Source organism: Pan paniscus, chromosome 14 (assembly GCF_029289425.2).
Source record: "Pan paniscus chromosome 14, NHGRI_mPanPan1-v2.0_pri, whole genome shotgun sequence".
Lineage (NCBI taxonomy): Eukaryota > Metazoa > Chordata > Mammalia > Primates > Hominidae > Pan > Pan paniscus.
The window spans coordinates 42501040-42528942 of record NC_073263.2 but is presented as its reverse complement, the minus strand read 5'-3'; the positions used below and the strand labels follow the sequence as shown (position 1 = coordinate 42528942).

The 27903-nt window shown below is 41.1% G+C and overlaps 1 protein-coding gene across 1 annotated transcript in view; it reads right to left on the bottom strand.

The window, feature by feature from the left end:
• DNAJC15 (DnaJ heat shock protein family (Hsp40) member C15) overlaps positions 1-20631 on the bottom strand; it is a 76927-nt gene extending 56296 nt beyond the window's left edge. The window contains exon 1 of the mRNA XM_003805934.6: positions 20031-20631. Coding sequence (XP_003805982.4) covers positions 20031-20138 — 108 coding nt within the window. The 5' untranslated portion in view covers positions 20139-20631. The remainder of the gene's footprint in view (positions 1-20030) is intronic.
• Between the last annotated feature and the right edge of the window lie 7272 nt (positions 20632-27903).

The following is a 27903-nucleotide window of genomic DNA, read 5'->3' as shown; positions in this document are numbered from 1 at the left end:
TCCCACTCTTGGGTATCCAACCAGAGGAAAATAAGCAATCATATGAAAAAGATACTGCACATGCATGTTTATAGCAGCACAATTCACAATTGCAAAAATATGGAACCAGCCCAAATGCTCATCAATCAAAGAGCGGATAAAGAAAATGTGATATATATATACACACACACACACCATGAAGTACTACTCAGCCATAAAAATGAACAAATAACGGCATTTGCAGCAATCTGGATGGAGTTAGAGACCATTATTCTAAGCGAAGTAACTCAGGAACGGAAAACCAAATATTGTATGTTCTCATTTATAACTAGGAGCTAAGGTATGAGGATGCAAGGCATAAGAATTGATACAACGGATTGTGGGGACTCACAGGGCAGGTAATGGGTGGGAGTGAGGGATAAAAGACTACACACTGGGTACAGTGTTCAGGTGATGAGTACACTAAAATCTCAGATGTCACCACTAAAGAACTTATCCATGTAACCAAACACCACCTGTTCCCCCAAAACTTATTGAAATAAAAAATAAAATAGCTGGGCACAGTGGCTCACGCCTGTAATCCCAGCACCTTGGGAGGCTGAGGTGGGTGGATCGTCTGAGGTCAGGAGTTCGAGACCAGCCTTGCCAACATGGTGAAACCCCATCGCTTATACTAAAAATAAAAAAATTAGCTGGGTGTGGTGGCAGGCACCTGTAATCCCAGCTACTCGGGAGGCTGAGACAGGAGAATCCCTTGAACCTGGGAGGCGGAGGTTGCAGTGAGCTGAGATCGCGCCATTGCACTCCAGCCTGGGCGACAAGAGTGAGACTTAGTCTCAAAAAAATAAATAAAATACCAAGAAACAAAAACAACAAAAAGAAACCCAAATTAGGTAGATCACTAGAGTAAAAAAGGATGTTCAGTAAATAACCAAAATTGAGCAATCAAATCTTACTTATCCACACTAAAACGATAAAATACAGCACAGCTAATCAAAAACCCATTTATTTACTGGAATTAAAATTCCTTATTCAATTTCAAATCAAGGCTAAAAAATTTTTTTAAATCTTAAAAATTCTCTATTGAAAGGGTTTAATCTAAATTACCTCTTTCTTTGTATTTTAATTTGATATTAAAATAAGACTTTTTGAGCATGAACAATTGATAGTAAACAAAACAAAAACAAATTTAGAAGTTGAAATCAACTTGAAATTTTTTTTTAATCATGTATCCTATACAATCATATTTTGTAATCTGAAGTAAGAATAAAAGTCTTCATTTTGGGAGGCTGAGATGGGAGAACTGATTCAGCCCAGGAGTGAGACCAGCCTCGGCAACACAAGAAGACCCTGTCTCTACTAAAGAAAAGTTAGTTGGGTGTGCCTGTAGTCCCGGCTGCTTGGGAGCCTGAAGTGGAAGGATTGCTTGAGCCCAGGAGATTGAGGCCACAGTGAGCTGTGATTATGCCACTGTACTTCAGCTTGGTGACAGAGTGAGACCCTGTCTCAAAAAAACTAAAAAATTTTTTTAAATGTTAAAGGAAAGAATAAAAGTCCTTATAAAGTTTCCTGTGGAAATAGTAAGGCTGTTAGATTTACAAGCAATTAAAACTGGCCGGGCACAGTGGCTCATGCCTGTAATCCCAGCACTTTGGGAGGCTGAGGCAGGTGGATCACCTGAGGTCAGGAATTCGAGACCAGCCTGGCCAACATGACAAAACCCCGTCTCCACTAAAAATACAAAAAATTAGCCAGGTGTGTTGGCAGGTGCCTGTAGCCCCAGCTACTCAAAAGGCTGAGGCAGGAGAACTGCTTGAACCTGGGAAGTGGAAGTTGCAGTGTGCCGATTATCATGCCATTGCACTCCAGCCTGGGCCACAGAGCAAGACTCTGTCTCAAACAAATAAAATAAAACAAACAAACAAAACTTTAACTGGCCCAGAATAATATGAATTGTTTCCTAGAAAAAAATTTATCTACTACCTAACATTTTTTTATTTGCTAAAAAGCCATTGGTATTTCTTTTCAGACACAGATTTTGTGAGCTGTAAAACAGTAACAATTCTCCTCAAACTTCCACATATGTGAATGACTCAAACAGGAAAAAGAAACTAGTTTCAAATGTAGAAAACAGAAGTATAAGAGAAAGGGAGTCAATCTAAGTCTAAGTAAGTAACTCAACACAGAACTCCTGACCATACCTTTCTTTGGCTTTAATTTTTAAAAATAAAATAACATCTAAAACACACTGGGGTTTTTGAATAACCTATGGTTTACTTGGCATAACTGTGTAAATATCAGATAATTCCATTAACATGTTCTCTATTTTACTATTGTTGAAAAAAAATTAGCATGCTTTCATCACTATGCTATTTCTCATTTACTAAACTTCAGTATCATATCCTTGGGCTAAGAAGATCTGTATTTTGTTTCTTTCATATGCACAACACCATATCTGATCCAGTTGTAAACATGAAGATGTACTTCAACTTTTATTTTGAATGTTTTTTAAACAATGATGCTTTAAAACTAAACTGCCAGTAACAGAATGAGAAAAAATGACATTGAAAAGACAATATAATAGTAAAATGGTGAATCAGGCATAGTGTTGGTACCACAACTACAGTCATTTTCTACCAACTAGGCAATAACCAGGTTAAATTCTGCAGAAACAGAGAAATGTTGCTGTTTCTTTGACTTAGGAAAAATTGGGATATGAAAATAAAAGAAATCAGGAAGTACGATTTAAAAAAGTAAGTATATTCCTGTACCCTAGTATAGGCTAAAACTGCCGTAAGTGTCACACATATGTAGCAGTAGATGATGAATGTGGATGCCATGAGGCTTTTTTAATTCTTTAAAAAAAAAATTCACAAGACTGCGTTGGGCAAGTTTTAGTTTTGAAACATTTTATTTGAAGATTCAGACGTTTATGGCTTAAAAAAGTAGCTAACATTTTCTAGGCCTGCAGAAAATCTAATTATTGGATATATTTTTGTTGTTGTTACACAAAATTAGGGTAGCACATACTTCTACTTATAGAACAAGCTGATCTTTCTATAAATATATGCACATATATACTGAAAAATGAAATCAGTTACAAATGCCACCAAAAAAATTCTTTTACAACTGGTCCAGCATAATGTTTGGGAACAGTGGTCTCTATGTAAGAAAAACCAAAAACCTAACATTCTACTTACGTCAAATTTAGAAATTTAGTTTTTAATAATCTGTCATGGTCACCATGGGGAAAAAAAAGATGATACATATTCAAAAAACAAATTTATGTGATATGGGACAAGGGTATTTAAGCTTTTTGTTTTTTGTTTATTTTTGAGACAGAGTTTCGCTCTTGTTGCCCAAGCCAGAGCGCAATGGCGCAATCTCGGCTCACCACAACCTCCGCCTCCCGGGTTCAAGCAATTCTCCTGCCTCAGCCTCCCCAGTAGCTGGGATTACAGGCATGAGCCACCATACCCGGGTAATTTTTTTTTTTTTTTTTTTTTGTATTTTTAGTAGAGACGAGGTTTCTCCATGTTGGTCAGGCTGGTCTTGAACTCCTGACCTCAGGTGATCCACCTGCCTTGGCCTCCCAAAGTGCTGGGATAATAGGCGTGAGCCAATGCACCTGTCCTAAGTTTTTAAAATTCATTACTTTAGAGTACACTTGTCAAAAATTACAAAAAGCATAGCTTTCACTGCATTCTCTCTGACCATATACAATGCATGAATATTTTGGATTTAAAAACTTCCAGGCATATGCATAATAGCACTGCAGAAAGCAACAGATGGCAAATTGTCAGTGAAATCGAATGGTTTCAAAATGGTGGCAGAGTTACCACAGAGAATCCTCATCCTAGACTGCTAGGTCTAGCTAAAGAAAAATCTTATGTTCTCACTAAATAGCATCATTACACAGTTATGGTTTCTGATGCCTGCTGGCCCTTCAAGCCTACTCTGTACCATCATCTTCCTCATCATTAATTAGTACCCTTTCCCATTCCTCATGGCTCGTACTAAACTTTTACTTTCTAAATAAGCCTTCAAGTTTTTCATCCATGCAGCAAGCATGAGCCCCTTATACTTTCTACTCCTTCACACCTGAATGCTATGTATGGGGCTGCTATGGAAAGTCCATGGCCTTCAAGTTAATCAGGCCTGGGCTCCAATTCAACATTCTGTGATCCTAAGCTATTCTCTCTGGGCCCATTTCCTCATCTATAAAATTAAGATACAAATACCTGTATCCTAACATGCTTGTAATGATTCAAACAAGTTTATGAAAAATAATCAGCACCTATGTGAACGTGACAGACATTCCATGTTGGTCCTTTTTTCATTCTCATATTATTTACTCTTACTCCTTTTGTTCCTCTCTGCTTTACTCCTGGGAAATCTTACTCAGCAATCAACTTCAAGCTCATCTTCTCAAAAAAGCTTTTGTCACTCACCTCTCACCCAAACAAAACTCTTCAGTACTCCATAGTACTCGGCAGATCTTTCTACTGTAATATATATTACATTAGTTAATACTCATTTACCTATTTCAAATCCCTTCCAACGTGTAGGCTTCCGGAGGTAGGGACTGTGTTTTATTTCTTTGGATTTCCAAAATCTAGCAAAGTGTCATTTTCTAAAAGTTTGTATAATGACATGAAAATGATCTTAAGAAACTTTCCCACTGTTACAGGCGGGTCTTTGGTCTTAGAGCTCCCAAGATGGGGTGGGCCGCTCCCAAAATGACGGCAAGCCTTTTGTTCTCTGACCTGGGGTTCTTGGCCTCACGGATTCCAAGAAATTGAACCTTGGGCCATGTGGTGAGTATTATAGCTATTAGAAGCTGTGGGTCATGGAAGAGAACGGTGGAACCCAGCAACCAGTGTTCAGCTCGATTAGGGCACTTAGCCGTGCAGTAACAAAGGCGAGCCTTTAGCCTGATCAGGTGCGGCAATGTGCACCTCGCTGGATCAGAAACGCAGTGGACACCCTGCTGGATCCAGAGGGGTGTAAGTCAGCGGCAGGTCTGCGACGGCAGCAAACAGCAGCGGTGGACAGCGAGCAAAAGCTCAGCTCGAACCGTAACAAACACGGACCAGAAGAGTGTGCAGTTGCAAGATTTAATAGAATGAAAACAGAGCTCCCATACAATGTGAGAGGACCCAAAGGGGGTTGCCCACTCTCTGCTCCAATGCCTGGGTTTATATCCCAATCACTGCCCCTCCCCCTGTGCTCTCAGGCGATATATGATTTGACTATTTCTTTACCTCCTGCTTTTAGCTTAATTTGTATTTTAGTGAGCCCTCTTTACTACCTGATTGGTTGGGCGTGAGCTGAGTTACAAGCCCCGTGTTTAAAGGTAGGTGCGGTCACCTTTCCCAGTTAGGCTTAGGAATTCTTAGTCGGCCTAGGAAATCCAACTAGTCCTGTCTCTCACCACCACCGAGATGTCTCTTGTAGCTCATATTTTATGTGTACCATACTGGTGACTGAAATTATGTTTTGAAATGGGAAAACATAATGGACAATGCTAGTTAAACTTAATTAAGAATCTAACATATGGTCATGCTTCAAAATATCCTGGACCAGGTAAATATATCCAAAAGTCTCACGGAAGACAAAGAAAATAAAGTTAGGACCTTATGTCTGGTAAATTTCCTTACAAAAAAAAAAAAATGAAGATAATCCACAGGTTATGTGGAAAACATTAAAGAATAACTAATTTGTTAAACAAACATTAAGGAAAATAAACTCCCAATAAAAAGGTTAGGTAATTTAGCAAACAGGCATTTGAAGGCTATTTCCCATCTCTGACTGGTTCATTAATTAATTCAATAAATACTCAGTATTTACTATGTGCCAGTCATGATTTTAAGCCCTAGGGATATATCAGACAAAATCCCTATCCTCATGAAGGTACATTTTAGCAAGAGAGACAGACAACAAACAATTTTAACAGGAAAAATATATAATTATTTTACGCAGTGATATGTGCTATGGAAAAAAATTAAGCAGATAAAGAAGTAGGTATGTGTTTGTATGGTGAGAGTGAGGGAAGAGAGAGACCCTCTCACATTGTTTTATATTTTATACTCAGTACCTGTTTTAAGAAAAAAACAAGGAAGTGAAATCAAAGACAGGCAGCCCAGCCCCAGGCCCAAAACCACGCCCGGGCCTGCATGGCCTAAACCTAGTAGTTAAAAATCAACTCATGACTTGGAACCCGATGTTACCCATAGATTTCAGGCATTGTATGGAAGAACATTGTGAAACTCCCCGCTCTGTTCTGTTTCACTCTGACTACCAGTGCATGAAACCCCTGTCACATATCCCTAGATTGCTCAATCAATCACAACCCTTTCATATAAAATCTTTAGTGTTGTGCGCCCTTAAAAGGGACAGAAATTGTGCACTCGGGGAGCTTGGATTTTAAGACAGTAGCTTGCCGATGCTCCCAGCTGAATAAAGCCCTTCCTTCTACAACTCCATGTCTGAGAGGTTTTGCCTGCGGCTCGTCCTGCTACAAGAGCAACAAATTTAAAGTGAGTAGGGCAAGCTTCACTGAAAAAAATGACTTTTGGAAAAAAATTAAAGCAAGAAAAAGGATTCCTTAGATTTTGGACTAGCAATGGGAACAAGTGTAAAGTCCCTAAAGCACAGGTGTGCCCAGTGTGCCTAACGAATAGCCAGAAGCCCAGTGTGCATACAGCAGGAAGAGAAAGAGAAAAAAATAGACAACAAGGTCTAACAGGTCACAAGGGGAGCAGATCATGCTGGGCCTTATATGGTCAACATAAAGACTAGCTTTTCTCCGAGTGATACAGTACATCATTGTTTTGAGCAGAGGCCTAAGATTATTTCAATTAAAATTCTAAGGATCATTCTACTTGTCATGTTGAGAATAGATTGTAGAGGATGAAAAGCAGAGGCATGGGGATGAGTTGTAAGTCTATTAAAATAATCCATGAAAGAGATAATGGTCACTTGGGCTACAGTGATTAATGATGGAAATGAGGAAAGTGGTGAGATACTAGATAGAGTTTGGAGGTAAGGCCAATAGGATTTGCTGAGAGATTGGATATGGAGTCAAGGTTTTGAAATGAGAAAATATAATGGACAATGCTAGTTAAACGTAATTAAGAATCTAACATATAGTCATGCTTCAAAATACCCTGGACCAGGTAAATATATCCAAAAGTCTCACAGAAGACAAAGAAAATAAAGTCTTTGCAACCAAAAGGAACTAAAAGGACCTTTTAGTTGTCTTGAGCAACTAAAAGGAAAAGAGAAGAGTCAAGGTTATTGTCTTGAACAACTAAAAGAATGACACTAACTGCCTTTTGCTGCAAGGACTGTGAGAGGTCTGTGGCAGAGAAAGGGTATGTCATGAACTCTCTTTTGGACTTACTTTCTAACAATATGCCATGACGAGTATGATAAAGCCTAAGCGAAACAGTATGAGAATTCCTAACACCTAGAGGGTAAATGGAGAGGTCTCATCTACTAATGGAAAAGAAGAATGAGCCAGATGTTTGGAAAACATTCATTCTTTGTTATCTTGCAGTAAGTTAATTCTCAAGGGTTAATCACAAGCAAATCACTTTCTGCTGAACTCAGTGTTTTATGCTGTCTTACTATTAGGTTCAGTCTCCACAAAGAAAACTCTTTGAATTTAAACAACAGCAAGTGGAAAGGAGAAAAAGAGAGGAAACAAGAAAGACTGCTGGCAAATCAATATAATTTGGGTAAAAGAGGTATTATACATGCAGATTAGAATAAGGAGGGGAGGAGAATTTACATTCAAGAAAAAGTGTCAGACACAATAAAATGACAGTAACAAGAGAATTTATAAAATTATCCTGCCCTAAAATCTTCAAGCCAATATAAATTTCAGACTTTCATATCTAAATGGAACCAATCTACATTAATACACCCTACCTTTACCATTATTGTTCCACTGCCAAGAGCAAATACATTTGAACTTCTCCCAAAACACCAATTCCCATGAAACCCTTACATTAAGCAAAAAAGAAAGGCAAAGCTAACTACATTTCTATTTGCTCTGTTTTTAAGTTGCTTAATTTCTCTTAAACCACAGGCAAGCATTAGTATCTACAGCAAGACTAGTGAATAAATAAAAGGGCGAAACAACAAAATCAGAGGCCAAACATGTTAGGAAACAAAACTCTTAGGCTTACCCCAAATGAATGTTACTCCACTCTCCAGCATAATTAAAAACTCCTCAAAGTTAAATCTTCACTACAGATAATGATTTTTTAAGAATAATCTTTTTCACACTGTCAGAAAAAGTCTAGAATAAGTAAATAAATAATAACAAGAATGATCTTTTAAGTACTGTTTTGCATTTACTCAAAATAACGGTGTGAGTCATGGCTCTACTTTCTCATAATATAAGAAGCTTTTGAGGTCAGGCATGGCAGCTCATGCCTGTAATCCCAGCACTTTGGGAGACCAAGGCGGGTGGATCAACTGAGGGTCAGGAGTTCGAGACCAGTCTGGCCAACATGGTGAAACCCCGTCTCTACTAAAAATACAAAAATTAGCTGGGAGTGGTGGCACACGCCTGTAGTCCCAGCTACTGGGGAGGCTGAGGGGGGAGACTCGCTTGAACCCGGGAGGCGGAGGTTTGCAGTGAGCCAAGATCATACCACTGGACTCCGGCCTGGGTGACAGAGCAAGACTGCCTTTCAAAAAAATAAAAATAAAAAAATTTAAAAAGCAGCTTTTTTAAACCAAAATGTGAATAAATGTGACTGGTCAGAAAATCTTGCTCCCGTCATCAACCATGTCCTTCCTGACAGCCTGGAGAGCACTTGCAGCCCCTGAACTCATCACAGGCTTGCCAAACCAGGTTGCATATTTGGCTTTAAGTTCTTGAACCCAGGAACATGGTGACAGTTAATTTTATGTGTCAACCTGGCTACACTATGTGTAGCCCAGTTAGTCAAACACTGATCTTGGGGTTGCCATGAAAGTATTTTGGAGATGTGGCTAACACCTATGGAGTTTATCTTTGATAATCTATGTGGGCCAATCTATGTGGACCAATCATTTGCAAGGATTTAAGAACAAAATTGAAGTTTCTCTGAAGAAGAAGAAATACTGCCTCAAGAATCTCATCCTATCTGAAAGCTCTCAGACTGTGGGCCTGCCCTACAAATTTTAGACTTGCCAGCTACACCATCACAGCTGGTCCCTACCTTATGTGGCACCATGACATTTTTTCTCAAGATAAGCTCTCCCTCTTTTGAATCTGCTGGCTTTCAGTTTGGGAGCTGGAGCACTTGAGTCATATCCCCCCATCCTAGTTGACTCTTAATGCACTCCTGCCCTTCTGTTTCACCACCCTTCATGTAAAGATGTTATGATTGATCCCTGTCCCTAACACAGGAGAGTGCCTGCTCTATATTGCTTCTCAGCTACTAAGGAGGAGGAAGAAACAAAACTATAGTAGTCCTCTCTTACAGTTTTGCTTTCCACGGTTATAATAATATATTTCCAGAGAAAGAGAGACCATACTCACATAAGTTTTATTACAACTATAGTTATTATTGTTCCATTGCATTGTTTGTTGTTAATGTCTTACTGTACCTAATTTATAAATTAAACTTTATCATAATTATGTATACATAGGAAAAAACATTGTGTATGAAGGAACCAGTACTATAGGAAAACAATACTGTATCTGTAGGGTTCAGTACTATCCATGGTTTCAGGCATCCACTGGTGGTCTTGGAACACAGACCCCACAGATAAGAGGGGGCCTACTACACTATAGATAGGCAGCAGGATTAAGTAAACATCCAACCATGAAAGAAATCAATGTCAGTGTTATGGTCTTACCTATTTAAATATCACCACCTGACTACTTCCCAGCTTACTGCTCCATTGTGATCCCAGGCCACACTTCAAAACTTCCCTCCCTCACCATGCTATGAACCTCTAGAAGGCAAGAGGTAGGCTTCATTCACCTTTGTATTCCCGGTATATAGCATAGGCTAAATAAAAGTTAGCAGTTAATTGACTGCATGGATGTATATGCATGGAGAGACAGTAAAACAGACAGCTGGCCAGCTGGCTGAGTACTCTGCTTCTGAATCATAGATTGCTTCTTAGAAAAGTAGAACTAAAACTGAAGCATCGGGTCAAGGTTAGGCCAAGGAGGGAAATGTGAGGATACAGGGAGAGAACAAAGGTTAGATGTTGAATTCTGACTGAGATTCTGCCCTCACCTCACTGTTACTGCAATCTAGTCAATGTGTGTGTTGGGAGGCAGGGATCATCTACAAGACATGTTAAATATCTATAGTGTGGGGAAAAGAAAGAGATCAGATTGTTACTGTGTCTGTGTAGAAAGAAGTAGACATAGGAGACTCCATTTTGTTCTGTACTAAGAGAAATTCTTCTGCCTTGAGATGCTGTTAATCTGTAACCTTACCCCCAACCCTGTGCTCCCTGAAACATGTGCTGTGTCAACTCAGGGTTAAATGGATTAAGGGCTGTGCAAGATGTGCTTTGTTAAACAAGTGCTTGAAGGCAAATGCTTGAAGGCAGCAGTGGTTAAGAGTCATCACCACTCCCTAATCTCAAGTACCCAGGGACACAAAACACTGCAGAGGCCTCTGCCTAGGAAAGCCAGGTATCATCTAAGGTTTCTCCCCATGTGATAGTCTGAAATATGGCCTCGTGGGAAGGGAAAGACCTGACCGTCCCCCAGTCCGACACCTGTAAAGGGTCTGTGCTGTGGAGGATTAGTAAAAGAGGAAGGAACGCCTCTTTGCAGTTGAGACATGAGGAAGGCATCTGTCTCCTGCCCATCTCTGGGCAATGGAATGTCTCAGTATAAAACCAGATTGTATGTTCCATCTACTGAGATGGGGAAAACTGCCTTAGGGCTGGAGGTGGGACAGGCAGGCAGCAATACTGCTCTTTAAGGCATTGAGATGTTTATGTGTATGCATATCTAAAGCACAGCACTTAATTCTTTACCTTGTCTATGATGCAGAGACCTTTGTTCACGTGCTTATCTGCTGACTTTCTCTCATTATCCCATGACCCTGCCACATCCCCCTCTCCGAGAAACACCCAAGAATGACCAATAAATACTAAGGGAACTCAGAGGCCGGCGAGATCCTCCGTATGCTGAACGCTGGTCCCCTGGGCCCCCTTTTTTCTTTCTCTATACTTTGTCTCTGTGTCTCTTTCTTTTCCAAGTCTCTTGTTCCACCTAACGAGAAACGCCCACAGGTGTGGAGGGGCAACCCACTCCTTCATATAGAATATGTTAAAAACAGACTAGGCCTGCAGAATATTTTAAACACAGATTAGACCAGACAACTTGTAAAATGTAAAGTCAACTTCCATCTACTTAACATTATGGGGTCACTTCAAGATGATAACCAGGTAACAGATTATTACCCCCACAGATAAACAGGTAAGTCAAAAAGAGACAAAAATTTCAAAGCCAAAACCAAATTCTAGTTAGAAAATTAAGCCAGAAAAAATATTTTAAAACCTTCAGCATTTGAAACGAATTTGTTAGGAAGAAAGAACTACAGTAGGCTCTATATCTTTGCTTTGTGGGTCTTGATGGCTGGCACATGTCAAGTCTAGTAATGCAACTTCTGAGAACTGTTCTTTGGCCTGAAGCTTCAGATACAGCTGCTCTCAAAGGTTCAGTCTTCTAGGCAGCTCAAGGTTCATTTGGGTCTAGGAGTGAGATTCTTTAACTTGCTCATCCCTGCTATTTAATTCACTAGTCCTAAATGTATATATTTCCTTTTTTTCTCTCTCTCTTTTGAGACAGAGTCTCACTCTTTTGCCCAGGATGGAGCGCAGTGGTGTGACCTCAGCTCATTGCAACCTCCACTTCCCGTGTACAACCAATTCTCCTGTCTCAGCTTCCCGAGTAAATGGGACTACAGGCACACGCCACCACGCCTGGCTAACTTTTGTATTTTTAGTAGAGATGAGGTTCCACCATATTGGTCAGGCTGGTCATTTTGAACTCCTGACTTCAGGTGATCCCCCTGCCTCGGCCTCCCAAAGTGCTGGGATTACAGGCATGAGCCACCATGCCCAGCCAAATTTATCTCTTTCAAGTTTAAATAGTATCCTTAGTTTTGTTTTCTAACATTTGAAGGAAAGGGCCTTTTTCACCCAACCAACAGCTTTTATCATTTTATTATTGTACTGAAATTTTATTAGAATTCTTTGGCCAATGAATTTCTAAAGTCCTAAATTAAGTTCTGAACTATTTTGCCTATGTCTTCAAATTAGCCTTCCCTTGGTGTCCCCACCCCCTGAGACTCCTAGACACTCAATCACACACTTCTCCCCTCAGTAAATTTACTTGTTGACCTTTTCTGGAAATTTTTCATTTCTGTTTGATTGCATGGAAAGGTACATGCAAAGGCACACACAGACTTCTAGGTATAGAAACACTATAATTTTATACAAAAAGATGTTTCTGTTCCATTTTCAATAGTTTCCACGAATGTTTTGTTGACATTTCTGACTGTAATAATAAATTAAGTCAATGTCACGGAATCATAGAGTTGAAAAAAATGACAGAGAACATTAGCCAAAACCCACATTTTATGAGGAAGACACTGAGGGCCCGAGAAGTTAAATGACTTGCAAATTGCAGCAACAATTATCAGGGTCTACACTGGACTAGAGCCCAGGTATCCTAATTCCAGACCAGAGCTTATGCCTTCAAGCAACAATCTGAAGTCACTCTCACATTACCTTTAATGGATTATAAAAATTACTCAAGATTTTTTCCAGTGTGAGCTCACACTCAACAAAACACCCCTATCTGCCCATTCACAAAAAATATATAGTCTTCTACAACTTATTACTAGGTAGGTTTTTAAATTTTCTAGAGAATATAGTGTCATTTTTATTATCTAACGTCAAGCTAGATCCTAGCACCAGTCCTTGGTGTCCTTAATTCTTTATTTCATGAAATTTTCTTTGGTCTCCCTTCCCCCAGTGGTATTTTCCTTTTTTTTTTTTTTCCCCCTATTTTTTGAGACAGAGTCTCGCTTTGTCGCCCAGGCTGGAGTGCAGTGCTGCAATCTCAGCTCACTGCAAGCTCTGCCTCCCGGGTTCATGCCATTCTCCTGCCTCAGCTTCCCGAGTAGCTGGTACTACAGGAGCCAGCCACCAAGCCCGGCTAATTTTTTGTATTTTTAGTAGAGACAGAGTTTCACTGTGTTAGCTAGGATGGTCTCGATCTCCTGACCTTGTGATCTGCCCGCCTTGGCCTCCCAAAGTGCTGGGATTACAGGCATGAGCCACCGCACCTGGCCTCCCCAGTCGTATTTTTAATACTCCTATGTTTAATACAAAAATGGAATCGTTTGATAAGTATGAAACTGGCATTACTAGTCCCTCTTTCAGCTTTTCCTCTGGATGGGGCCATGTGACAATCTGTCATACCTCCATTACGCAGCCTGTTAATCATGAGAGGTATACATTTTGGCCAACAAATCAAAGTCTTACAAATTGTCAAAAGAATGGTTCAATGAACAATCTCCTGAACTGATGACTGATGCTGGGAATGCAAATTGGGACAATGTGTCTTGAGGTTACTTTCGTCACAGGAATCAACAACCTTAAATATACTAATGTCTTTAGGCTTAGTAACTAAGATTCAAAAAATTTATCCGAAGAAAATAATCAGAAAAATCCATAAAAACATTTAAGAGAAAATTCATCACTGTGTTTTATTTGTAATACAAAAAAATGGAAACAATCTGACTACCCAACAATGGGGAAATCATTAAATAAATTAAGGCACATGTAAAATATGGATCAACAATTAAATATATTATTGAGGAATGTTTAGCAACCACATGTTAAGTACAGAATAAAAGCAGGCTATAAAAAAGAATATTTTCATTAAAACGTAGTCTTGGGATCATTAGACTTTAGAATCAAAGAAATATGGTTTGAGTTTTGGCTCCTTACTTTTCAACTCCATGACCTGCCCAAGTTACATGACCTCCATGTGTTCCTTCATCTGTAAAATGAGGATGATGACTGCACCTAATTCCTTGGGTTGATAAGAATTTTTTTAAGTTAGGGCATTCATATATATAAACTAGTATATTTAACATGGGATAAACATTCAACAAATGGTAGCTATTACAATTACTATATAACATTACACAATCGTCTTTTTAAAATCAGGAGGTAAAAATAAAGGTTATTAAAAAAAGAAAAAGGAAGATCTCACTTGGTGAGATGGGTTTAACATGTTTTAACATCAGAAGGCAGAAAACCCTCTGACCTGTCTACTTTAAAATAAACTTTAAAAATGAATTCTTCCTTACATTCTTCAAGAATAACTACATTGATCTTCGGTGTCTCCCTTTTTATCCTTGCACTTAAATCTGCACCCTGATCATAAAAATGATCCCACTGCATCTCTAGTTGGCCTCCTTCCTATCAAGTACTCCAAGCTTTTATCATACTGACTTTGAAGTCTCCAGCAAGAACCCCTCAAACTCTCTTTTTCGGCTTATATCTGATGTACACCTTATCTGCAACATTTTGTAGTTTTGCTTATTTCTTCTTGCTTAGGAAATCATCCCCTTTAATGAAAGTTACTTTTACTCCCTTACAGCAACCGATTTTACTTTAAGGCAGTGGCTGCTACGGCCCGTCTGGGGCGGCCCCCACAAGGATGTTGGCTGCAGAGCGGGAGGCACCATGGGGGCTGGACATTCAGCAGAGCTGCCGAGAGCTGCAAACAGGCAGGAGGCTAGCCACCTATCAGCTTGGCAGGGTAGGAGCCAGTGCTCCCAGGAACAGCTGCAGCCGCCCAACCGCACTCTCAGGGGCCCAGGAAGTCCCCTGCCCCTACAGGCTTAGAAGTGCCTTCTCCCGCTCCCTGGCCTCTCCCGACTCCCGGCATCCACTCCAGGGTGGGGCAAAGTTGTGGCTAAGCTGAGGCACTGTCTCAACCCAGCCGGGTGTGCATGCACTAAGAGCGGTGATGACATGCCAGCCCCCTGCCACTTCGGCCCCCTCTAGACTTTGGGCACAAGCCCAGGAGGGAGGTCCAGCCAAGGGGCTGAGGGTAGTAGCTTGGCATGGGCCTGTGGGCTCCCCGCAGCCTCTAGAGCCAGGGTGCTGTGGAGGTCATGTTGGTGGCAGCAAGAGGTTGAAAGTTTCCTGGGCAGGAAAGGGTGGGTCCCCGGCGGAACCCCTCCTTCAAGCTAGGACTGGCCTGAAGCCTGGGGGCCAGGCTGCCAGTTCTGGATGAAGTCCACCAACAGGAGTATGAAGTTCATATCATGATGACCAATCGGCCAATTGGATGGTGCTTTTTCCAGGCCTGCCCATGGCCACCCATCAACCAATCAACACGCACTTCCTCCATTCTGAGCACATAAAAACCTGCAGACTTAGCCAGACATCCTTATCAGGATGACCTGCCTGCAGATAGGAGCTACCCACTCCAGTCTCCTCTCTGTTGAGGGCTGCACTGGGTGTGGTGGTGCAACCCGTAGTCCCAGCTACTTGGGAAGCTGAGGTCGGAGGACTGCTTGAGCCTGGAAGGCGGAAGTTGCAGTGAGCTGAGATTGCATCACTGCACTCCAGCCTGGATGACAGTGAGACCCTGTCTCAAAAAAAAAAAAAAAAAAAAAAGACAGAAACTGAAAAACATTTTGTCCAATCACAATTTTAAAAAGTAACAAAATAAAATGGAATCTGAAAAATAGTGTTCAGATAAGAAGGCAGACTTTTAGAATCCAATTTTTAAAATGTAAAATTAAATTGGTACTTTGGACTGGGCACAGTGGCTTACACATGTAATCCCAGCACTTTGAGAAGCAGAGGTGGGAGAATCCCTTGAGCCCAGGAGTTCAAGACCAGCCTGGGCAACATAGCAAGACCCCCATCTCTACAAAATATAAAAATAAAAATTTAGCCAGGCATGATGGCACACTCCTGTGGTCCCAGCTCCTTGGGAAGCTGAAGTGGGAGGATCACTTCAGCCTGGGAAATTGAGACTGCAGTGAGCTATGATCACGCCACTGTACACCAGCCTGGGAGACAGAGCGAGACTCCATCTCAAAAAAAAAAAAAAAGTTAAAAATATGAGTATACAGTACATAATCCATGTGATTACCAATGTAAGCTTCAAAGTATTGTTAAAACATGTTTTAAATCATGTTATCATTGCAAAATAGTAAAAGTACTGTCTTATTTTTGGAAATGAATAAATGCCTGAAAATTAGTTTGACAGGTTTTAGCTTTCACGTATCAGGACTGTTTATAATGAAACATGTGTCTAGTTTTTTTTACATGTTACACTATCCTAATAATAACAAGAGTTGTGGGGGTGGGAGGAGGGAGAGCATCAGGAAGAATAGCTAATGCATGCTGGGCTTAATACCTAGGTGATGAGACAATCTGTGCAGCAAACCACCACGGCACACATTTACCTGTGTAACAAACCTGCACATCTAGCACATGTACCCCGGAACTTAAAATAAAAATTGAAGAAAAATAAAAATAGGAGTTACAATTTTCAGGAAAGTAATGGAAACTAAATGACTACTGTTTCATACAAACTGAGTTTTGTTTAAACTGCTTTAAAATTTGATAATAATCTCTTAAAGTTTCTTTTCTACTTTTCCATGAGAAACAGCTTTGCTAGTCCAAAGTTTGATTATGACTTCTATTAAACCATTAATTGTAAAATGCTGACTTTATTCAAGATGCTACATATTTTGCCTATTTTTAAAAATTATTTTAATCTCCTAAGCAGGCTAATGAACATTAGTTCTTAGTTTCAAAAGAGAAGCTTACCTAAGAAAAAGTTATTTAACAAATATGACAAGATATATTTATTTCTTTTTGATTTTTCTTTTAGAAAGACAGGGGTCTCACTATGTTGCCCACCCTGGGTCTCGAACCCCTGGGCTCAAGTAATCCTCCCACCTGACCTTCCAAATTGCTAGAATTACAGGCATGAGCCACCGTGTCCAGCCCAACAAGATATATTTCATAAACCTTAAAATGAATTACATTTTTAAAATACAGTGTGAAAGGTTTTTTCTTTAACTCATTGACAAATATTATTTTCTATTTTCCATAAGATTTCCAAATATGCCCTACACCTAGGCCATTTTTTTTTCTTTCCTAATATTTACCTTTTGTCAGCTTCTCATTGCTTTCAGTACTTCCAAGTTCCCTAAAGTTATTATCAACAATCTTCTGCCTCATTATTGGTCATTGCCTGGACCAACAACTCCCCAAAGAAGCAGAACAACCCCTTAGGGACATTCTGAAAGTACATGAGGCCCTGTTTGGTTGCATAATAATTTGAATAGAAGGGAGGGTATTTGGTGGATGGGGGACTATTGATAGTAGAAGTCCTAAAATATATGAGACAAGCCTGTATAACAAAGAACTGTTTGCATCCCTCAATTTTAAAAGATTAAGTAGGTGAAAAGTTTATGATAATCTTAGTCCAGAACTTCATTATATATATCATTATTACACTGTTTTAGTACAGACTGAATCTTCCATAAGTGCAAGTGCCATGTAAATTGAGAGAGATTCCACTGTTTTGTTCAAGTTTTTACCAGAAATTGTTCACCATTTAGGAGAAATAAGTTTGTAGAGAACAATGGTCCTTCTGCTATTTGAAAAGCCAATATAATACATTTGATAAACAATTTGCATTGGTAGCTGTCACATACACAGTGATTCTACAAATTGGTGCAATATGCCAGCAACTAATAATTACTTCATTATGTTTTCTAATGTAGTAATGTTTAAGTATTTACATATTTAAATTGTAGACATGTTAACACGTTATTTTCTTTTTTCTGAGACAAAGTCTCGCTCTGTCGCCCAGGCTGGAGTGCAGTGGCGTGACCTCCGCTCACTGCAACCTCTGCCCCCTGGGTTCAAGCAATTCTTCTGCCTCAGCCTCCCTACTAGCTGGAATTACAGACTTGTGCTACCACACCCAGCTAATTTTTGTATTTTTAGTAGAGACAGGGTTTTGCCCTGTTGGCCAGGCTGGTCTCGAACCCCTGACTCAAGTGATCCGCCCACCTCAGCCTCCCAAATTGCTGGGATTATAGGAGCGAGACACCGCTTGCAGCCTGTAGACATGTTATTGTCTAATAAAATATTTCACCTTTATGTCTCAATTAAAGCATTATATTGATTATTAAAAGTTATGTTTACAGGTAGATTTTATTGTCTATGAATCTGACTTCAGGATTTCAGGATATTACAGGACACAGACAGTTTGAGAATCACTGGCCTACACTTTAGCCTTCAAGTACCTGGACTACTAAAGATGCTTCCTATGTGGTACTCTGGATTCTGTAAACTCTCTCCTCTTCCAAGTAAAAATACCTACACATGTAAAAGTCACCAATATTAGTTCTATCTTCCAATTACCACAGTTCCCAACTACCTTGAAAGCCTGATACTCGGATTTTTACAACTCTCCACAAAAGAATTACTTCTGCCTAATCTTGTTCAGCTATATCATACACTGAATACTATATCCAGAAATCCTTATTTCTAAGGAGTCAGCAAGTCATAAGGGAAAAAGTGTAGCATTTGGAATCGTAGATCTGCCACTTACCAGGGATGATCCTGGACCAGTTACTTAAAACTTTCTAAATCTCTATTGCCTCATTTTTTTTTCTTTGTTGGAGACAGGGTCTAGCTCTGTCTCTCAGGCTGGAGTGCAGTGGCGAAATCATAGCTCACTATAACCTCAAACTCCTGGGCTCAAGTGATTCTCCAGACCCAGCCTCCCAAGCAGCTAGGACTACAGGCTCACACCACCCCGCCCAGCTAATTTTTTTTTTTTTTTTTTTTTTTTTTTTTTTAGTAGAGATGGGGTCTCCTACGTTGCCCAGGCTGGCCTCCAAACTCATGGCCTCAAGTGATCCTCCTGCCTGGACTTCCTAAAGCGCTGGGATTACAAGCCTAAACCACCACTTGGGCAATATTTCGTATTGAGTGTTGAAAATTACCGTGCAACTGTGCATGTATCAGGTTAAAGAAAATACACTGTTAAAATCAAACCCACCTGTTTCTCTTCACTTGTTTAACATGGCTACAAAAAACTTAAAAATACGCCGGACGCGGTGGCTCACGCCTGTAATCCCAGCACTTTGGGAGGCCGAGGCGGGCGGATCACGAGGTCAGGAGATCGAGACCATCCTGGCTAACACGGTGAAACCCCGTCTCTACTAAAAACACAAAAAATTAGTCGGGAGTGGTGGCAGGCGCCTGTAGTCCCAGCTACTTGGGAGGCTGAGGCAGGAGAATGGCGTGAACCCGGGAGGCGGAGCTTGCAGTGAGCCGAGATCGCGCCACTGCACTCCAGCCTGGGCGACAGAGCGAGACTCCGTCTCCAAAAAAAAAAAAAAAAACGTAAAAATACGTATGTGGCTCACAATATGTTTCTGTTGGACAGTTTTCTGTTAGACCCTTCCTTTTTCCAGCTCTACAGTTCATCCTGAATACACCACTTGGAGTTTCCAACTGGGCCCTGTTTCTGTGCCGGAGACTTTGGAGACAGTACTCCTGGTACCCGAAACACTTTTTCCCCTTCTCCTTGCTAAATGGACTGTTTTTATTCATTCAGATCTTAATTTTTAACTACAGCTTTCTCCAAGAAGCGTCCCTGATTCCACCACGTCCCCTGCAAGACGGTATTAGGGCCTCCTATGAGATAGGAAAATCCACACACAGCACTTATTTTACTTTATTTGCAATTGCCTGTTTTCTGGTTTGTGTCCCAGACAAGACTGGAAGCTCCTTGAGGAGACAGATCCTCAGAACTGCTCCGTCTTCCACGCCCAGGCGTCAAAGCCCAGCACAAAGCGGTCTCTCCACTGAACAAGTGAGCGCTAGGGCACAGACTGTAAGCGAATGCGGGGGAGTACAAAGGTTCAAGGGTGAGGCGGTAGAGGGGGCTGAAGCAGAAACTACAAGGGAGCCAGAGAGGGGTGGGGGCCGCTGGCAGGACTCACCAGTCCCTGCTGGTCGACGTCGGCGTCGGGCCGTTTGGCCGAGGGCTGCAAGTACTCAGCGTAGCGCGAACTCTCGCCAACTGGAGCGATGACACCACGGGCAGCCATGGCAATGCGGCGCGGAGACTCAAGGCGTCGCGGCAGTGACTACGAGGCGGCCGTAGGGACAAACTAGTTAGCGCGGTTTCTTCTCGCAGATCCAGTGGACTCTGCGCTCGTTGTGCTATTAAAGGCGAGGGTCCCGGAAGATACCCTTCTCACCCGAGCTGGGTAACGTGTCCTGTGCAAGCCCGGGGTCACACTCCGAAAAGAGCCAAGGGCACTGGGACGTTCTTGAATCACACTCACAGGCGCAAAGCCAACGCGGACCCTCAGGGAGCTTTATATACTTGGGCCTGGCCCCTCCCCAGGCCGCCCTAAGGGACTGGGCTTAAGCCCTGCGAACTGATGTTGGTCGAATCAGATGACTGCCCAGTAAGCTCGGAGTCTGGCTGTAGTGCCTGAGGGTGGGCTTGCCTGAGCTTTCCTGACCCCCTTCCGGGCAGCCTTTCTTCCCACTCTCAACTTCTGTTCGCACTTCTGTTTAATGCCACAGTTCTCCCACCCCGGGAGAGAAATTAAAGAGGCAATTTGCTTACTCCACCCCCGAGTAAATGGCTGTATTTAAGGTGAAATTACACAGAAGAAAGTTGTGGCCGGGTGCGGTGGCTCACGCTGTAATCCCAGCACTTTGGGAGACCGAGGCGGGTGGATCACACCAACTTGGCCGACATGGTGAAACCTCGTCTCTACTAAAAATACAAAGATTAGCTGGGTGTGGTGGTGCGTCCCTGTAATCCCAGCTACTCAGGAGCCTGAGGCAGGGGAAAAAAAGTTATGAGCAAGTAGGTAAATCTTACTCTCCCTCAAATGAGTTTGTGCTGATTTGTATATATAAAAGCCCATTTTATTATTAAGCTTTTTTTTTTTTTTTGAGACGGAGTCTCGCTCTGTTGCCCAGACTGAGTGCAGTGGCGCAATCTCTGGCTCACTGCACCCTCTGCCTCCCGAGTACCTGGGATTAAAGGCACGTGCCACCACACCTGGCTAATTTGTGTATTTTTAGTAGAGACGAGGTTTCACCATGTTGGCCAGGCTGGTCTCAAACTCCTGACCTCAGGTGATCCGCCCGCTTCAGCCTCCCAAAGTGCTGGGATTACAGGCGTGAGTCACCGCGCCTGGCCTCCATCAAGTTTTTAGAGCAAAAATTAACCAGCAGTTGAAGCTTATGGTGTTTTCCAACTTCTGTACCAACTTGGCAGCTCTTTGGCTCCTTATACCCTTTGCAAAATCAGCTGACAGGAAGAAAAAGCTTTATTTTTTTTCTATTCCTGAATTTAAAGTTTTGAGGGTCTATTAATTTGTTCACTTAGTTAATATTATTAGCATGTCTAAGAAGTTAGGTCCTAGAAATTTACAATCTTGTAGGGAAGATAACACTGACACAGAATAATAGTGCATACCAGAACATGAGCACATGCATTGCATAGCAGTATAAAGAGAACTGGACTGGGAATTAAACCGCCATTGCAAAGTTACAACTGAGAAAGAGATCTGACCTAATCAACACCATCTTGCTTCTAACCTCCAAGCTGTCTTGTACATTCCTGGCCGTAGGCCAAACTAACTTTGGGAGGAATGTAATTCATAGTTTATAGTTTGAAACAAAGATGATAAAAGCCCTTTCCCAAAACAAACCTCCTTCTTGCCTGGGGACTAGACTGCCTTTGTAGGACTAACAAATTAGCCACAAGATCAGAAATTATGACTTAGGAGTCATGCAGCTGGAAGCTACAAGATTCTGACCCTCCCCACCATTGCTGCTGGAGCTAACATCACTATTGTAAAAACTACCACCAGTGCTTGAGATATTTTGCAGACCCTGCACTTGATGAATCAGCTGGCATCACCTAGATCGATAAACTGGCTCATCTGATCTCGTGGCCCCCACCCAGGAACTGATAACGCAAGACAACTTGGACTCCCTGTGATTTCATCTTTGACCTGACCAATCAGCACTCCCAGCTCACTGGCTTCCCCCTACTCACCAAGTTGTCCTTAAAAATTCTGATCCCCGGCTGGGCGCGGTGGCTCATGCCTATAATCCCAGCACTTTGGGAGGCCGAGGCGGGTGAATCATGAGGTCAAGAGAGTGAGACCATCCTGGCCAACATGGTGAAATCCCGTCTCTACTAAAAATACAAAAATTAGCTGTGCGTGGTGGGCGCCTGTAGTCCCAGCTACTCGGGAGGCTGAGGCAGGAGAATCGCTTGAACCTGGGAGGCAGAGGTTGCAGTGAGCAGAGATCGCGCCACTGCACTCCAGCCTGAGGACAGAGTGAGACTCCGTCTCAAAAAAATAATAATAAATAAATAAATAAATAAATAAATAATTATGATCCCTGAATGCTCTGGGAGACTGATTTGAGTAATAATGAAACTCCAGTCTCCTGCACAGTCAGCTCTGCATGAATTACTCTTTCTCTATTGCAATTACCCTGTCTTTATAAATTTGGCTCTGTCTAGACAACCAGCAAAGTAAACCCATTGGGTGGTTACAGGAATAAGGAAGACGTCTGAGTTCTAGTGTACCTCCATTATTTTCTGGGCTTGTATAACTGAACATATCCATTAACCTCTCCAAATCTTACCTGTAAAAGGAGAATAACATTTGTCCAACATTCTGACTCAGGGAAGTTGTGCAAACAAATATAAACCTCAAAGAACCAATCCTTCAAGATGGATCCCAAGTGGCTAACTAGGACTAACTTAAAATGGAGCCAAACCTTCCTTTTACACTGAAATCTGTGGCTCTCAGGTTTGCAAACTGTTTATTGGGATAGTCTCTCTCCTCTAAATTCCTTTTCAGAGAACTTTTCATTTACATAGGGATAAAAAAGAAAACGACAGGATATGGAAGCAACTTGTATAATGCACTTATGAAAAGAGTTACAACCATAGTGCTCTTGGAGTTTACAGGAGGGAATGGCCACTTTTAACAGGGGTCATCAGAGAGGTTTAGTGAAGGCTTAGCCATTGAGATGAGGTAAAGAATGGGTAACATTTCTCTAGATGGAAGAGAGGAAATGCCAGAAATTTCAACTGGAAACAAATGGAAGGAAATGAAAAACAGTGATTTATAGGACTGGGTAAAAAATATTCCAGGACTCTTCACAGAAATAATCTCATTACAGAAATTAATTTTTGTTAAACGGATCCACAACTATGAAGGACACTAGTAAACTAAGCAAATGAATTGGATCAAGGCCTACAGGTCATTCTTCCATTCATTTATTTATTCAATAAATACTTTTGGGGATCTGTTAGATATGAGGAACTATGCTAGGCATTGGACCTATACAGTCAAACATACAAATAAGGTCTCTGATTCCTTGGAGTTTGGAGTATTCTAGTGGCTAGGCCCTAGCAGTAACAGGCTGCTGGCCTGAAACAAATGAACAATTAGAGTAAGACCCAGCTTAGCTTCAGCTCCTGTTAGGGCAGCTACTGCCCCTGCTCAGGAACTGGAGAGAAGCTTTCAGAGCAGAAGCCAGGAAAAGGGGGAATAGAAGAAATGGGAAGGGGAGAATATAGCAAGGTGGAGGTAAGGTGGACTCAGCAGGGTTGCATCTCAGCTCAGACCCCAAACTATTGAGATCAGATAGCTGGCTGCTTGTAGACTTGACTGACCTCATTCCACTGCTGCCTCAGGCATCCACTATTGCAGATGTAGCCAATTTTAAAGAAAAATCTCATCCACAAAGATTACTTAGTTCCCAGCCTTTGGTTCTTTGGTAAATTCACCCTCCTCAGCAAAGAAAGGATGGAAAAAAGGGCCATGAAGTCCTTTCCTCTCCCCCACAAGGATCTCTTCCTGATTTAGTTAAACTCAATTTTCTAGCTTCTTGAGAACAAAGAAAAATATTTTTGTGAAACCCAAAAGGGAGGCCACATTAAATTTTCATTGGCCTACTTTTATTAGTTACGCCACTTCAAAGACAGATTACATTATGTTCAATAGACTTTGTAAAAGAAAGGCAGATTGTATTGGTAGTATGTCTTTGAAACATCTCAGCAGAAAATGTTCTAAAAATTTATTGTTTGAAAGGACTTTTAACAAAGACAATTGACCTCTCTGTGCCTCAGTTTCCTCATTAGTAAAGTAGGTGATAATAATAGCACCTCTCTTGTAGGGATTAAATGAGTTCACTTTTGAAAAGCTCCTAGAACAGTGCTTGATACTTAGTAACTTCTACAAAATTGTTAGTTACTATTTTCTTTATGTTACCTCTTTCACCGATTTATTTCCTTGTGTATTTTCTCTCACTAGCTCTGCCTCCTTCCCCCAGCAGTTGTGTTGATCCCCAACCAATTGTCTTGTCTTTGAAATTACAAAATCTGACTAACATCGCATAGTGATAAAATATAATTGTGGGAGAGGAAATAGTTGTTTTCATGAAAATGAAATTAAATGCCTTGGAAATATTTGATAAAACAGGTTATTTTTAAAAAGCTGTTGAATGGTGAGCATGGGAAGAGAATCACAAACACTGACTATGATTCTGTACTGTTTGCTTTTAAAATGTCTTGCTCCACCTTCATTTTAAACGAACTCAAATTAGGAATCATAGAGGATGGATTACCAGTGTGGAAGAAATCCAAGGCAGAACTGAACCAGAGGACCCACATCCAAATAAAAGGCCTTGGCCCTGCAGCCCTGCGGATGTACATAGAGTACACATACAGTGTGTCTGTTGTGACACTAAAATTTCATGTGGGTAGAGGGAGTGTATTAGAGAAAAAGTCAAAAAAAAAAAAACTTTTGGGTGGAGATAATGAAGAAAAAAAGGTTGAGAAACAGTAATTTATATATGTTGTAAAAAAAAAAAATGGTTAAAGTGTCCAGGCACAGTGGCTCACGCCTGTAATCTCAGCACTTTGGGAGGCTGAGGCAGGCGGATCATCTGAGGTCAGGGGTTTGAGACCAGCCTGGCCAACATGACGAAACCCCATCTCTACTAAAAATACAAAAATTACTGGCCGGGCACGGTGGCTCACACCTGTAATTCCAGCACTTTGGGAGGCCAAGACGGGTGGATCATGAGGTCAGGAGTTCAAGACCAGCCTGGCCAAGACGGTGAAACCCCGTCTCTACTAAAAATACAAAAAATTAGCCGGACGTGATGGTGGGCGCCTATAATCCCAGATACTCGGGAGGCTGAGGTAGAGAATTGCTTGAACCCGGGAAGTGGAGGTTGCAGTGAGCTGAGATCGCACCACTGCACTCCAGCCTGGGCGACAGAGCAAGACTCCCTCTCATAAAAAAAAAAAAAAAAAAAAAATTGCGGGCGTGGTGGTAGGTGCCTGTAATCCCAGGCTCTCGGGAAGCTGAGTCAGGAGAATTGCTTGAACCTGGGAGGCAGAGGTTGCAGGGGGCTGAGATCGCGCCATTGCACACCAGCCTGGGTGACAAGAGTGAAACTCCATCTCAAAAAAAAAAAGGTTAAAATATGTATATTGTTGTGATCTCAGATTTTAATTGGTTTTTCAATTAACCCACCAACCACTAGCCTGGTCTGGTCAGAAAAGAGGCTGGCTTTACTGTATGACAAAGTGCAGTGGGCACCAAAAACGGGCCTGAAATGTTCAAGGAAGGAGTCGGAGAAGCCAGCATCAAGATGACAATGGGGAGATGAAAACAAATTTGCTGAACTGATAAATATGAGGCAGACTTGGGGAAACAATGTGTGAGAAAGGCTTGTATGTAAACAATACTAAAGTCATTCAGTTTTGCTGAAGTTTAAAGTATAAAGAAAAGACTGAAGAGGGATGAGGGTGGACAGATAACTGACAAAGGCCAAGTATTGAACAGCTTTATATAATAAGCAGAGGCATTTAGACTTTATCTCATAGGTAAAAGCAGGACATCAAAAAATGTTGAATCTGGCAGTGACATGATCAGATTTACATACTAAGAAGATCATTGTGGCAGCAATGTAGTGATAGGCCAAAGCAAAAGGAGGGAGATCAGCTAAAAAGTTATTGCAATAGTCTAAGAGAGGCTGAGCCCTAAACTAGGGCACTGGCGGAAGATATGGCAAGGAGGAGTATAGTGGCTTTAACTGGATTCTTCTCCACATTTAATCCCTCTTGGCCCCACCTACCATGGACCCATCCATTGACTTTGTCCCCTATTCTCAGGGTGGCCCCTGATTGACCTAAGCCAACTGATGCATCCCATCACTCTAGCCATGATGTCTGTTTCATGGATGGACATTTTTCCCTTCTGGGACACTGGGATTATAGAAAAGGTTTGTTGGTTATTTCTGGGACAGCAGCTTCTCTCTTTAGCTGGACATGAACAGAGAAGCTTGAAGCACTAATTGTAGTTGGCAGTCATTTGACAACCATAAACTAGGGTGACCATTTAATTTATCATCCAAAACGAGGTCACATTTGAAAGAAAGATAGTGCTATAAATAATTATGTTAGGACAATAGATATAACTGAGACTGTCTAGCAAACCAGGATATATGGTCCCTATACCATGAGAAGAGATGGCCTTAGGATGAAGCAAACACCATTGAAAGTCATGAGGAAATTAAAAAGAAACTGAGTCCTTGATGATATTGTTGACTATATGAATCTTCACTTGATGTCTACCCCGTTTCTAAACTTTTTAGTTATGAGAGTAAAAATTTCCTTTATTATAATTTTTTAAATTTTGTATTTAAAATTGCAAGCATTGAAGAAGTAGAAAGAATAATATAATGAACCCTCATATCTCCCAAAACCAGATTCAACAGTTGTCAAGATTCTGTCACAATTCTTCATTTATTTTCCTTTTTCTGATTAAGTATTTAAAACGCATCAAGAAATTTCACTCTGGACATTTCAGTATACATTCCTCCCAAATATGGACATCTTCTGACATAGCTGCACCATTGTGACATCTAACAAAAATTAGTGATCACCTTTTGTGTCATCTAATATCCAAATTTCATTGTTACAGAAAACTTTTAAATAGCTGCTTTGTTTACGTCAGATCCAAACAAAGTCCACACATAGCAGTAGATGGTTGCTGTAGTTTGAATGTCCCCTCCAAAACTCATGTTGAAACTTAATACTGAATGCAACAGTGTTGGGAGTTGAGGCCTAATAGGAGGTGTTTAGGTAATGAGGGCTCCTTCCTCATAAGTGGAGTAATGCCATTATCATGGGACAGGGTTAGTTGTTGCTAGAGTGAGTTGTTACAAAGCAAGCTCCGCCCCTCCTGCTTTTGTCTTTTGCATGTGCTTACTTGCCCTTCCACTTTTCCACAACGGGATGATGCAGCCCAAAGGCTCTCACCAGACACCAGCACCATATGCCCTTCAATTCCCCAACTTCCAGAACGGTAAGAAATAAAGTTCTCTTCTTTACAAATTATCCAGTCTGTAGTATTCTTTTATAGCAACAAAAACTAGACGAAGACAATCATTATGTCATATTAGTCCTATTTTATTTTAAAAATTCCCTTTCTCCACCTTTTTAAATATATTAACTTGTTGAGAAAATCATTGCCTTATTTTTAAGCCAAGTTTTAGTTGGGTTTTCTGTGTTTGTAACCACAGCATTCTAACTGATCCAAGGAGTGAACTCGATGATAAAGGGATAGTCAAGATGATTTGGGATTGAACAAATAGGAGAGATAAGGAAAGGGGAGGATCCTAGGTTATTCTTAGATTTCTTTCATTGGCAACTACTGAGCTAGGAAAAATATACAGAGTAAGAAAAGAAAGTGAAGATTACGCTCTAAGGACACCAAGACTCAAGGAATGGACAGTGGAAGGAGA